The sequence below is a fragment of the Homalodisca vitripennis genome, chromosome 8, assembly GCF_021130785.1.
Source record: "Homalodisca vitripennis isolate AUS2020 chromosome 8, UT_GWSS_2.1, whole genome shotgun sequence".
In the NCBI taxonomy this organism is placed as follows: domain Eukaryota; kingdom Metazoa; phylum Arthropoda; class Insecta; order Hemiptera; family Cicadellidae; genus Homalodisca; species Homalodisca vitripennis.
This window is the reverse complement of record NC_060214.1, coordinates 30,407,168-30,421,778: the sequence shown is the minus strand read 5'-3', so window position 1 is coordinate 30,421,778 and position 14,611 is coordinate 30,407,168. Positions and strand designations below refer to the sequence as shown.

At 33.7% G+C, this 14,611-nt stretch overlaps 1 protein-coding gene across 2 annotated transcripts in view; it reads right to left on the bottom strand.

The window, feature by feature from the left end:
- Positions 1-14,611, bottom strand: part of LOC124367472 — a 59,380-nt gene that overhangs the window by 23,952 nt on the left and 20,817 nt on the right. For both annotated transcript variants that reach the window (XM_046824307.1, XM_046824308.1), the window contains exons 8-13: positions 11,970-12,152; positions 7,965-8,165; positions 6,560-6,779; positions 5,080-5,243; positions 1,860-2,042; positions 874-1,012 (exon numbers count right to left, since the gene is read on the bottom strand). In XM_046824307.1, the coding sequence (XP_046680263.1) occupies positions 874-1,012; positions 1,860-2,042; positions 5,080-5,243; positions 6,560-6,779; positions 7,965-8,165; positions 11,970-12,152 (1,090 nt within the window). The remainder of the gene's footprint in view (positions 1-873; positions 1,013-1,859; positions 2,043-5,079; positions 5,244-6,559; positions 6,780-7,964; positions 8,166-11,969; positions 12,153-14,611) is intronic.

Here is a 14,611-nt window from a genome sequence, read left to right as displayed (position 1 = left end):
AATGGTGTCACCAATCATATTCAAAGGTCGCTTTACAATTTTAAGCAATTGGTTAGTAGGAATTTTGGAAGGGGGGTTAGAAGTGGCTTAAATAAGTAACAAATCTGAAGGTTTCCAATTTTTCTGCACCCAAAAAAACTGGAACTTGTAAAGTGACACTAAATTCCCCAATAAAATGTCTTCAACCAAAGGATTTCTTATTTAATGATTGGGAAAATTTATAGTTTATGTGTAATTGCAATATTGAAAAAAAACTGGTAAGAAAAAGGACAAGTTGATACAATTTTCAGTGTATTCAGAATATCTAAGGACCAGATTTCAAGTGTCTTGGACCTTTGTATTGAGAGCTATCTCATGGATGGACAGACAGACTGCCCTTTGACCTATTGACCACGAAATCAATAGGGTTCTTCCTTGGGCCATAAGGAATCTTACCAAGTTTCAAGTCTCTAAGGCTCTAGGACCTTTTCGCAAGAGTCATCGCACAGACGACAACCAAATGATTTCAGTAACGCCCTTTCAGGTCCTTAATAAGTATATTCTGAAACACTTCTCCACCCATATTCCTGTTTCTAGTACCCATATTTTCCAAATATTCCATACGTCAACATATGTTTGAATTAGTGGCTTATTCTGAGCGGAGGAAGCCGGAATGCTTGAATAAAGTCATAGTTTATACTTATATGTTTAATTACTTGGTTTAGAACCGTTACTTTTGTTACAGATATATTTTTGTAAATACCATAAAATTACACATAAATTAAATCTGGATTTATTCTTTTCCTGGTTTGTTTTTATATCTTGCATGTGTTACCTTCTGACTATTTTACCAAAACAAGAAAAGTATCAGTAATAAATAACCAAAATTGATACCTCCAAGTGATTCTATCTCAACAGGTTCGAGCATTGAGATGAGACCAAAGTCAGAATGAGTTTGGGTAAGAGTCATCTTGAGTTGTAAATGTTCCATCAGCTTCCTCAGACAACACTGCTGGAGATTCTTTGGAAAACTCTACAGAAAGAAAAATTGTAGATTAACAAATGAACAGATCAATTTTGATTCGTTATAGCGCTCAATGGGTGAAAACCTAAATACGTAACTGAAAAGTTTTTTCTTTAAATCCCATTTAAAATAACTAAATTTTCTCAAAAACTGCCCCAACGAGCTTGATTACATTTTTACTGTTGATATCTTATTATGTGTTTTACTCCTCCTATTCAAATTTCTGGGTGCGTACTTGAGAAATAGAAGATTATATTACATAAACTATATTTCTGACATAATTTACGAAAATTTACTACATAGTGCAGCACTTAAAACCAAACTTACTTATTCTTCTAAGGGGCAGCCTATTGCTATGTATTTAGACCTTTTGCACAACCTAGATACAAAATGAATCTAGAAATTTGAAACTTAAGCAGTGCAGCTAGAAAATGTTATATACAAGTAAAGACTAAACACAGGTGTTAGTTAACACAAAAACATTATTAAACATTTATTAAACAAACACTGTACATTTTATTGCTAGAAGGGGCAATATTTACAAGTGTTCCATAAAGTCTAAACTGTAAATATTTTAAGCTCAACCAGATAAAGAAGTTTGTAAACAATTAATTTTAAAATTTATTTTGTTATTAGGCTATACTCTACACTGTATAGTAATATCCTCTGAAAGACACAATACTTAAGTTTATTGTGTATATTTTATTAATGCTTTATCATTCCTAATGTGATCATTCTTCCTATTACAGCAATGTTCCAATACAGGACATACAGTGTTACGTTTTACTTTCTAACGTAATGTAACGTTACGTAACGTTATTGTGTTCCAGACGGGATGTAGAAATAAACATCTTACCTGTTGCCGCTGTCTGTTGTACATAGAAATTATGGGGATAAAGAGGCCGGTATCCATCTCCTCAATATGTTCACAAGTCATCCCACCAATCAGCTGCCTGACTTCTTTCCTCTCCAACAAGTAGTGCCAACTCCACCCAACATCTTTCTTATCTTCTCTGACCATTTCAAGTAGAGCTGCCAACTAAACAACACCAAGAGAACAAATAAAGTATCGCCAAAGTTTTCCAGTTCAAACCGCACCAAAATATTGTTAATAGAATTTAAATCTTGAAATAGTTTGCCTTTGCTGTGGACAGCCGTCCTCAGTCAAGAGATATTAATGTGGAACTGCCAGTAATACATATCCACTTATACATATGAGTTAAAAGGGAAGAAGCTGTGTTCTGATTTGCAGAAGCTTAACCAAGCAATAATCAAAGAGAAAGAAATATGACATCACATGATGCCAGCTTTTTAATAATTTGATACTATCTTCTAGTTGAAGTTATTTTTCTTTATTGCTTATTTATAAGACTTCTCTTATCCTTGGATAGTAATATGGAGATTTTAAAGGTATTTTGTTCAGGTCTATTGCATTTTTGCTGTGGTAACTGAATTCGGCAAACTTAGATGAGAACTAAGATAACAAATTGTTTCATTTAGCTTTGGCAGATCTTGCTATCATACTTTATAATGTACTAAGTTAGACCTTAGTCTACAAAAATACATTGTTGCTTTCCACTCTAGGCTCTACATGTACGTTTATTTTATTTTAAGGATTGCATTATATTTTTGCACTGAATTCATTTGTTTAGTTTACCGCATTCAATTTTCATTAGCGTCCCTAAATTTCAGCACTTTACCTTATTCAATCAGTTAAAGGCTGTAATATCTTGGGTACAGCAAAACATGCTGATAAGTCAAAACGACTGGTGGTACAAATTTGAATCACTCCTGGTTTTGTTTGTTAATTACATTTGAGTTTTTTTGTTCTGATTATGCTATATCATGAAAGGCAATAGATAGTCTTTAATTAAAATTTTATTGATTTATCCAGAAATTGTCAATGATTTTATTCAATTGAATTTGAATAGGGGAGTATAGCTTACAGTACAATGGAAGAAGGGCTTAGTAATAGAGATATTTTGAAGAAGACAAAAGAGTAGCAAAAAAGTAAATCTTATGGAAGAATGAAAGATGCAAATGAAATAATCAAACTTAAGAGTTACAAAATGCTTAAATGTTTTGAAGCTACTTTGAAAATGAAGAAGAAATGAATGAAGAATGTTTTGAAAATGCTTGTGTTAAGGTTAAGGTGTCCTGGAATCTCATTAATTCTGCATTCTTAAAACCTTTTCAGAGTGGTGTTTGTAAAACACAAAAAATGACTTACCGTAAGATCTCAGTAGTGATTAACTCTTATTTTGTAGATAGTATAGATAAGATTGTAAATAATGTTAATAGTTGTAATTTGTCACATATTTATTCTGATTTTCTGAATATTTTTCCTATCAGAAACTTTCAGTTTTATCTAAGACGTGTTTTTGTAGAGGAAGTTTATATATATATATATATAATTGAAATTGAAAAATAGTAAAATTTTGTGCTTTTGAAATCTGTGAGGTCTACAGCATATTTTTAGTTCATGTTTGGATAAGGGAGTTTTTCCAAATATTTTTAAGGTTTCTAAAGTTATTCCCATTCAAAAGAAGTGCAATGTAAAGTCTTTTGAAAGCTACCGCCCCATATCTCTGATTCCTATATTCTCAAAATTGGTATTTAAATATTTAGTTCATTGGGAACTGACAAAATATTTTGAAAAAATTAATATTTTATCATCACTGCAGTTTAACTTCAGGCCAGGCAAAGGTACTAGTGATGCAGTGGTTAGTTTTAGCAAGGACTGCTATTCATCTCTTGAAAACAAAAACCAGATGAAATCCACATTTTATGATTTGACAAAAGCTATTGATACAGTAAATCATAGCATTTTGGTTTCTAAGCTGAAGTTTTATGGATTTGATAGAATTAATTACATGCAATTTTTTTGTCTTACCTTTGAAGACAGAAAATAATCCGTGTTTTTTAATGGATAATTCTCTCCTCAGTCCTTGGTAAGAAACAGTGTTCCACAGGGATCAGTTTTAGGACCTTTTTTATTTATAATTTATATAAATGACCTGCCATCAAACCTTAATTGCGGAACACTTCCTGCTAGCTTTTTGCAGATGACATTGCTTTGAATTCAAACCATGATAATTTCTTTGAATTAGTTTACAAAATAAAAGAATGAAAATGTGAAAAACTGGTGCACAGCCAACAAACTTAAACTAAATATAAAAAAAAACTCAAAACGTACAATTTTCTTTTAAATATGTCATGAGTTTGCCACAGTACATTTTTTAGGTTTTGCGATACAGTCGAATCTGAATTGGAATAACCACGTAGAGTCTATTGGAAATAGAGTTTCGAAAGGAATTTTTATGCTTCGGTGATTAAGTGAGGAGAATCAAAATTGAAAATTTAAAGAGTTTATATTATGCCCATGTTCATAACCATCTTTCTTACTGCATTACTGTATGGGCGCACCATACATTAGTCTCACGCTTATTTGTGCTGCAGAAAAGAGCTTTACGAATCACTTCTGGAGCCAAGCATGATGAACGCTGTCCACCACTGTTTTCAAAGTATAGGCCTAGAATTCCAACAGTCTATCTTGCAGTGTTTGACATTTGTGAAGGGGAATAAACAGAGAATTAGAGATTATTCAAAAGTACACAGCTGTAAAACCAGAAATCGCTTCAAATTAATTAACAATTTTTGTTCATAAAGTAAGTCTTACTCAAGTTTTTATGGTAGCAGTAATAGATTTTTTAACTGTTTGCCAACAAAAATAAAAGAACTTTATCTTCATTCGTTTAAAAGATGCATTAAAAATAAACCAACAGAAAACTGTTTATACTCCATAGGAAAATTTTTTTCATTAGGTTTTAATTGTTTATTCTTATTTGTTAATTGTTGTTTGTCGATTGTTATTATTTAAATGTTATTGGTTAATGGTTCTTTTTTAATTATTATTTAGACAATCTGAGATATTATCACTAATACGTTTATATAATTTATAAAGCAATAAAGCTGGTGTGTGACAGGCCTGCTTTTTTAATGAGTTTGCCTCCACACTCTGATTTAATACAAGGAACAACTCAAAATTCAGCACCCAAATAATGAATCATACTCACAATGGGTTGTGGCATCTGCTGTATCTTCTCCACAGACTCTGGGTTAGTGATCGACCAGTGTATGAACCTCATGCCGGCCTTCTTGAAATCATTAGGGGGCACCAGGCTCATGATATTGTTCAGATTAGAGCTGTTCAGTAGATTCTCCAGAATAAATGGTTCGTCTGAAATATTCAAAATATCATAAATATGTACCATCACCATGATTGTCACAAAGTTGTATATGCATTATTAAAATCTTTTTTTTTTGTATCAGTACCTACTCCTTGACCCTAAAAAGGCATATGTACAAGTCACTTTGAAGTAATTATTAAGGTCTGATATAAGCACATATGAAGTGCTTTTCAACTACTACCCAGTTTTATAAAAACCAATGTATCAATGTTTTTGGCAAGTAGAAATAACAACAAATCAAAAGAAATTATTTTGTTGAAATTTGTTCAGTAGCTCTTCCAGTTCAAGAAGTTAGTCACCTTAAAAAGAAAAAAATAATTAGGTACACATACCACTATCAAATCCAAAACAGTGTTGTCACAACTCTTGATATACAGGGTGTAACTAAAAGGTTGGGCTGGCTATGTATTTTCAGATTTTATTGTGATCCTAAGCTAAAAATGAAGAATAACTTTTTTCCAATTTCCACTTTGTTTAGCCGCTAGTCGTCATTTTGTATTTTCATTAACATATGAAAATCTCTAAAACTAGTAAAGCTAAAGAAATCAACCGTAGGTTTGAGTAGGTAAGAAAGAGGAAAATAAAAAAATAATTTTGTTATTTTCTTTAATATTAAGAAATAAAACCAGTATAGTTATAAAACATGTACAGGATACCAATTATTTAGAGAATTTTATTGCAATTCCAACGGTACTAGTTTTAACAAAATCCGTCAAGGCATAAGCGAGCTTGACCACTTTAAAGGTGCTGTTGTAGAAGCAATGAGCGACAAACAACTGATAACTCTCAACTATGACTTGTTTGGTGCTCCCGGCTTGTGGAAGCGTATCTTTAAAGTGGTCGTGCTCGTTTATGCCTTGACAGATTTCGTTGAAACTAGTACCGTTGGAATTGCAATAAAATTCTCCAAATAATTTGTGTATAGTATATGTTTTATAACTATACTGGAGTTTTTGTTATTTGACTTTAAAAATTTTCAATAGACACAATTTTGTTAGTATTAAAGAAAATAACACAATTTTTTTTCCTCTTCAAATTTACGTGCCAAATGTGGTTTCTTTAGCTTTACTAGTTTTAGAGATAATAATTTGTTAATAAACAATACAAAATGACAGCTGGCGGCTAAACTATCAATTTATTTTTACACCAAAATATTAAATTTAATTATATGTTTTTTAAGACAGTGAATATATTAATATGTAACTTTCATACATTTTTCTGAGAATAAACGATTTTGATTTGATTTTTTATGTAACTATTGTAATGTTTGTTTGAGAAAATAAATATATTACTATTCCCGACTCACCTAAGATATGTGATATTTTATTGACAAGTGCGATAGTCCTGGGTATGTTACCGCCAGGGAGGTTAGCTGTCAGGTGTTGAAGTACATTAGAGCTAATATTCCCTGAATAGCGGCTGACCAGCTCACTGGCTGGCAGAGCATGCAGCATAGTGTCCAAGTCCATCAGGGTGTTTGCTGCTCCGGCATTCAGCACCTCCCCTTTCCCAGTCAGGTAGTACGCCTTCAGACAGACCAAGAGTAAGCCAGTGACGGATCTAGTGGAGGGTCAAGGGCCCCCCAAATTTTGTGAAAGATTTTTTTTAAGGAAACAATCACTTTCTTAATGTACAATTTAAAATACGATTAACACGAGTTTTGGGCTAATCTTGGAGTAACCAAGCATAAGAGCAGAGCAGTGGCGGATCTAGAATGGGGTTAGGGGCCCCTCTCCAAAATTTTGTAAAATATGTTTTTATGAAAAGAAACAATCACTCTCTTATTTTAATAATTGAAAATACAATTAACGTAAGTGTTTGGGCTAATCAATGAGTATGATCAAATTTTTTTCTAAACATTTAATTTTTTGTTGTATTGAAATGCGAAATCACTTGTTACGATAAAGATTAGTGATAAAATAAAACCAAGACCACTACCCCCAATTCAATACTATATCTATCCTTAGGGTAAGCAGATTGAGTATATAAGGTGAGAAAAGGAAAAGGTTACTGTTGGGTCAAGGGCATGAATTGTCCCTTTGAAATACAAAAACTAAAAGAAACACCATAAGTACATAGGAGATTTGATAGGACTTTTACCCATGTTTATTCTAGTAGTAATGATAGTTGATAAGAAAGTACTTAAATGTAAAATAAGTGCTGTGTTCAGGTATGTTTAAATTTTTGACGTGCTACCTTTTTGTTCTCAACTTTGTCTACAATAATGTTTATCATCATAGTGAGTTGTTTACTTCCTTGTATGGTTAACCTTGTTTCAGGATTTTGCTCCTGAAGAAAAAGGCAGATTACAGTCCTCGAAATGTTGTCTTTTTCTCATTGTGACATTTGATGATGAAGGATTATCGTAATTAATTTATCTCTTTAAATATAATCATGGGACATGTCTCATTTTATGATATAAAGCAACTAATATGCATCAAAATCCATGTAATTGTTTAGATTTCCATTTTAATCTTATACTACTGTCTACTTCATCATTTAAATATTGAACTAGTCTACCATTAAAAAATAACTAAACAGAATTTGGATGTGTATGAATCAAACTTTAAAATGAGACATCTTACATAAATAAGGACGGTAATGTGCATGTGGTTTAACATTGTTCTTATGGGGTTAAGCTCGAGGTTGTTGCAATACAGCCAGATCTCAAGGAACCCAAACTCAGCCAAAATCCAGCCAAAAAGATTTACCTGGATGGGTGACAGAGCAGGTGATTGTACAGTTCTCAGCCAAGCCGTGTCCAGAGGAGTATGGAGGTACTCCCTCAGGATCTCCAGAGGCAGGGTGTACACCCATTGGCCCATGTAATGGATACGCACGCCCCACATTTCCTCTTCATGTAATGGCAACTTCCCTGTCTTTCTACAGTCAGCCTTCACGTACTCCATGAGCTGTAACATCAACAGGTGTGACCGGAATGTTGATCTATGACTGGAAACATTGACATCACAATAAGTGTGCTTTGAAGAAGTAGAAGAGCCAATGATAAAATGAGGAAATAAAAAACACCACAGTATTTGTTAATTGCAGAATTTTTTAATGGTTCTGACCAATCCTCAAAACATAGGATCGATCCCATAATTCTGGCCAATCCTCGCAACATAGGACTGATCCATAATTTCTGCCAATCCTCGTAACATAGGACCGATCCCATAATTTCTGGCCTACCGTATTGACAGTTCTATTTCACGATTGAAACCAAAATGCAATGAAAGCTTTGACTGGGAAGAATAATATGGAATTTAATTAGCATATTACGAAAATTACTATTTTATAGATGTTTTTCCTACATATTTTATGAGGATTTTTTCAAAACTTACTGCCTATATACAAAGACGGGGTATAATAATTTTAAAGAAGCTCAGTGAAAAAAAATTATGAATTTTTTAATTTAAGGTGTAACAGTCAGAGAAGGGCTGGTTCTAATAGACTATATATTATTATTTGGCACCCTACACACAAAATGTTACAAAAACCAGACTATAAACCAGGCACTCAACTGTATAGTTCTTTATTTTATAGTTTACTATTATTACCAATTACAATATGTACCTACATTTATTGGCAATTAAATTATTTACGTTATATTGCTCCAGTGTAAGTTAAATACCTACTGTCAACATCGATGAAATTGTTAACTAATATTATGCTATATACTATAAAATATGCGTGAATACTAAACATTAATATATACAGAATGTCCTAGAGCACTCTACCAATATTTTCAGGTATTATTCTTGGACCAAAGACAAACCAAAATATAATATTAAAACTTCCAAAAACTCAATAATTCCCTGCATAGCTACTAATTTTTTTTCACTTAAATATGTTTAATTTAGATATATAGCTAGATATAATAGGTTGAAATGTTGTATATACCTTTATAATCTAAAAACGTAAATAAATAAAAATTTTAATTTTTTTAGAAGCTTTATTTTTGAAAGCACTTACTAAAATCTTTATATCTTTAAGCGTACATATCCTTAAAACGACAATTATAAAGTCACATTTTAGTTGTACAATTTAATTACAAATTCAACCAAATTTTTACAAATTTTTAAAAAATCGGTTGATAAATAAGGAAGATAATGTGCCTTTAAAAAACTAATTACTAAACAATATTCATTGCTATGATATATAAACTTGTGTAAATTCATTCGAAGACCTGTGTTAATAATTATTATTTTTGTACATTAATCAGATCAAAAAATCAAAAAATTAAAATTAAAAAAATCAAAAATTCTTTATTTATAATTTTATGGAGAAATACAATGGCGTCATGATAGTAAAGTCATATTTTATATAAATATACAAAAGTGGTTTTTAATTTTACAAATTTTGATGTTGTTTTAAGTCAGTGAATTCTTTGATCGAGTAAAAAGACCACTCCAGGAGCCATTCTTGAAGTTTCCTCTTAAAATGGTTTTGTCTGGAGATCTTCTTCAAGTAGTCAGGAAGGCAGTTAAACAATTTTGGTCCCATGTAGCTTGGCTTCTCTTCATATAGACTGAGATGGTGGTTCAGCAAAATGAAATTGTTTTCATGCCTGGTGTTGTAATAATGGTGCTGTCCTGTTCTTGTTAGATTTTGATTAGTAGTGTAAAGGATGACTTCCTGGATGTAGAGGGATACTGATGTGAGTATCTTTAGTTTTTTAAATGTACTTCAAGTGGATTGAGGTTGGCTAAGATCCTAATCGCTTTTTTTTAATTACCAGGATACGTTGCACATTTTTTGCTGAGGAGTTGCCCCAGACTGTTATGCCATATCGGAGATGAGCCTCAAAAAGTGCGAAATAGGCAATTCTAGTTATCTCCTGAGTATTGGTAGCCTTTAGTCTTTTAAGGACATAGATCCAGAAGTTAAGTTTTGAACAAAGTTGATCAATATGTGGTGTCCAGGTGAGTTTGTTATCAATAGTTACTCCCAAGTATTTAGCTTTATTATCAAGGTCAACTTCTGGGAGTCCTGTCAATTCAACTGCTCTTCTTCCAAATTCTGATTACAATATTGTTTTGCTGTATTTAGAGCGATGAAGGATGCTATTTCTAGTTCTTGTACTTGTTTATTTGCTATGAGGAGGACAGTATCATCAGGATACATGAGTACCTGGCTTAGCTCTTGGAGATAGTTTGGGAGATCGTTGGTTAGCAGAATGAAAAGTACTGGTCCCAAGACAGATTTGATTTTTGATTTGAGATGAAAACTAGAATATGCAATAGCTAAGGATACTTATGACAACAATTTAACAATGTTATGTTGTAATCAGGTGATTAGTACAGCATACCATATAACAATAGCATTAAGGATTCTATCCTTTAATTTAGAATACAATACTACATTTCCCCAGTGAACTTTGGATATTAGTAACTATAAAGGCATATATAATATAATAATTTTCCTGGCAAACCTCTTATTTTGCCTGAATTTAAAACTATTGAAATTGTAATCAGATAATTTAACTATTACTGCAATCACCGGCAACTAGGATTTACTTGGGGGCGGGGGAGATAAAATTTTAATGAAAAACATACCACAGGGTTCACACCCAGAACATTCCAGGGTTGTGGAATAAATCCAAATTAAAATTAGTTAGTTTTATTTTAAAGGAAAACATTAAACTGCTATATTTTAAACAAATAAAATTGCTGTTTTACATGTAATTATGAAATGTTTAGTGATTTCGAGGGTTCTAACCCCAGTCCGCCCCTTAGTTATGTCACTGGTGCAGGATAAAATTTAAAGTTTTATCCATAGTTTTGTGACCCATATTACAATATTATTTACTAAGCTATAAACATGAATGCATTAATTAATTTATTTATAGTTTATTTGTTTCATATTTAAATGGTTAATTTTTCATTTTATATGTTTAAAATTTTATATACTTAAAAATATACATTATATACAAATTATATCTATTATATTAGTATTAATTACTATTACAATTTTGTTTACCAAAAAAAAAAAAATATAAAATTATCATAGAAAACAATTTTTCAAAATTATACTATTAACATACCATTGAGCAATTTGGCATCAAAATCGTACTTTAATTGGAGAGTCGGCATTTCAGTGGTTTGATTAATTGTAACCACCAAACAACAATTTCCTGACTTTGGAATTGGATGCTACGCAACATAAACAAAACAAAATCCGTTGTTGCAGAATTCATAAGATTGAGGTGATAAATCAGCTTTAGAGATAAGTATCATTTTGACTACAGTAAGAACAATCAGAAAGTGCATTTGAAGGAGGAGCCTGTTTGGCGGGTGACCTTGGAGCAGCCAATGAGGACTGAGCGACGTTGCCAAACTTGATCCCCGCATAACCACAGCTCGCCGTGCCGGGCGGCATTTGAAGTGTGATGTGACAACGTCGCGCGGGCCTGTCCAATCTATTGGTCGCCGCCAACTGCACCCTTTCGTGGCAAAATTGTAGGACTTCACCTTAATGGTTAGAGAAATTTTGTTTAGTTCTTACAAAATAAGAAATATCTGTCAAGGAATTTGCATCTTCCAAAAGCAACAAAGGGTAATTGTCCGTCAGTGTAAAATAGATCAAATGCCGAACCAAAATCCTCTTCCAAACGAAAAATGAAGTTCTCCCAATTCAATAAATACTATTTTAATATTTTTGAACATAGCAATTGGTTAAAAAAAATATTTATTAACATGTTTCTGTCAAAATCTAACCTGGTACGCTGTAGGTAGGGAGTGAGGCTTAGGAATAACCTGAAGAATTTCATATCTGTGTTCCTGGACTGGGAACTTCTGAAGAAGGCTGGGAGATAGTCTTCCTAGCAGAGATATACTGTCTATGTAGTCTCCTCCACGTAGTTGACGACCTTGGTAGTGAGTCTCGAAGACGGCTCTTGCCTGAAATAGTTGTAGTCAAGAGTGAGTGGTAAGGTAACTACAGTTCTGACAAAACTTTAGAAGTTGGATTTATTTTCATGAGTTAGCTGTTGTAAAACGATCTATAAGAACAGTGATGAAATTCCAACACTTTTAAGAGCTAGTGGTAGTCATTTGTACCCACACTATGCATTACTTATATATAAAAACTAAATAGTGTTTGTGTGCTTATGAAGCATATGTATAAATAAACAAATATAACAAAGACGTTCCAGCAGCTTAAAATAAAAATATTAACAATTTTGTTGTTTTTGAGTTGTACATTTTCATAAAAAATGGACAATACATTTTGGTTTAGATTTGTTAGACTATTTTAAACAGACCATTTCTTACTCAAACCAAAAGGTAATTTTGACTTTTTTTTCCTTCCTGAGTGAAGAGGACAATTTGTCCCCGCACTTAGTCCTAAAAGGACCTTTGCGCCTCCCTTACTTTAATTTGTGCCCTCAGAAACCGAGGCTTTTGCAAAAGCCAATCAGATTTAAGGGCTCCTGTTCTCTAATGTCCTTGGGGCTGAGGAGATATGCTCCCAAGTATCTTTTCCTAGTCTCTACTATGGCAGGACATTCCAACCAAATGTGCTCCGCTGACTCCTCCTCTTCTTCACAGAGTCTATATTCGCTGCTCTGACTAAGGCCTACCTTCAAAAGGTGCTTCCTCAGAGGGCCATGTCCTGTCAACATTCCTAATATCAGTCTTATATCCTCCTTATTCTGGTCTAGGAGAGCTGTCCACCCTTTTGCATAAGGAGAGATAAACATTTTGGATATTCTTAAACCCGAGGCTCTACTCCAATTCTTGTGTCTTGTCCTCTTTTCCCAATCTTTGACCAGAGCTTTAATGTTGGAGAAGGCTATCCCACAACCTGGCTCCGGCCCCACCAATGTGGATTCTGCTCCCTTTTTGGCGAGGATGTCCGCTTTTTCATTCCCATGAATACCTTCATGACCCGGCACCCAACCGAGTGTTACTTGTTATTTGTTGCCAGCTCTGCTAGAGCATTCCTGCATTCCCAGACCGCTTTCGAATCAATCGAACAGGTATCCAGTGTCTTCAGTGCAGCCTGACTATCAGAAAGTATTAGGTATGATAATCCTTTTGTCCTCAACTGTGTGAGTCTTCTGGAACAAGAATCTATTGCCATGACCTCCGCCTGAAAAACCGAGGCATGTCTTCCTAGGGGCACAGCCATGTCGACTCAAGGTCCATGTATTCCGTATCCTGCCCTAGAGTCTAGAAATGAACCATCAGTGAAAAACTTCAGGACTCCTTTTTTAGGGTAGACCTCCCTTTAAATCCATTCCTCTCTACTTCCTATAGAGACCATATATGGTTTTTCAAAGGAGTATTTCTTAACCATAGTATCAGATACTTTGGTTAGCATTTCAGCCTCAGGAAAATTTACCAATATCTTCATGTGGCCTTCTAAGGAGGTAGCATTTATTAACTTTGTTCCTAGAAGCTTCATTGCGCTCATCGCAGCTGTTCTCATCACCTCCTGGCCAAGAGGAGTGTACCCCAGGACCGCTTCCATAGCTAGTGTTGGGCAGGAGCTCATTGCTCCCGTGATGCTTAAGCAAGCTAACCTTTGAAGACTCTGTAGCCTTTTTGCAGCTTGTTGTTTGTTCGACCTTCGGCCACCACACTAAGGCAGCATATGTGACCATTGGTTTTACTATGGTTTCGTAAATCCAATATATCATTTTGGGTTTAAGTCCCCATTTAAATCCAAAGAGTCTCTTACAGGCCCCAAGGGCCATTATTGCTTTGGATGTCCTGTTTCTAATATGGGAGTTCCAAGTGAGCTTCTCATCCAGGATTAAACCCAGATACTTCACTTCCTTTGTTTGGTTAAAGCTGATTCCCTCCAGGACCGGTTTTTCTAGCTGGAATTTTCTGTTCCTGGTAAAGGTAATCATATTAGTTTTTGATGGGTTGATCCGCAGACCTTCCCCATGACACCAGTTACTTATGAAGTTCAGTTCTGTTTGTATTAGGCGTTCCAGCCTGCCTATGTTTTTTCCTTTAATCATAAGCACTAGGTCGTCCGCATAACATAGTAGCCTTATTCCCCTCTTCTCTGCTTTGCTTAGGAGATCATCCACTACCATCGCCCACAGGAGAGGAGACAAGACTCCCTAATTTTGACTTAGTGACTTCCCTTTTAATGTGTAATAATTATTAAATATTTTGTTATGAGCCGTTAAATATTGGGAAGACAAGCGTTGTGCTACATGCAAAATTCTAAAACATTTACAAGTAACACGACAATAAAACATATCCAATTTCAGATAACTCTAACTGTAAATCAAAGAATGTAATTTATCAGTTGTTATGCAAATTTTGTGCCAAGGACTATATTGGTTTAACGACTAATCCCTTACATATTAGGATGAATAACCATCGGTCTTCATCCAACA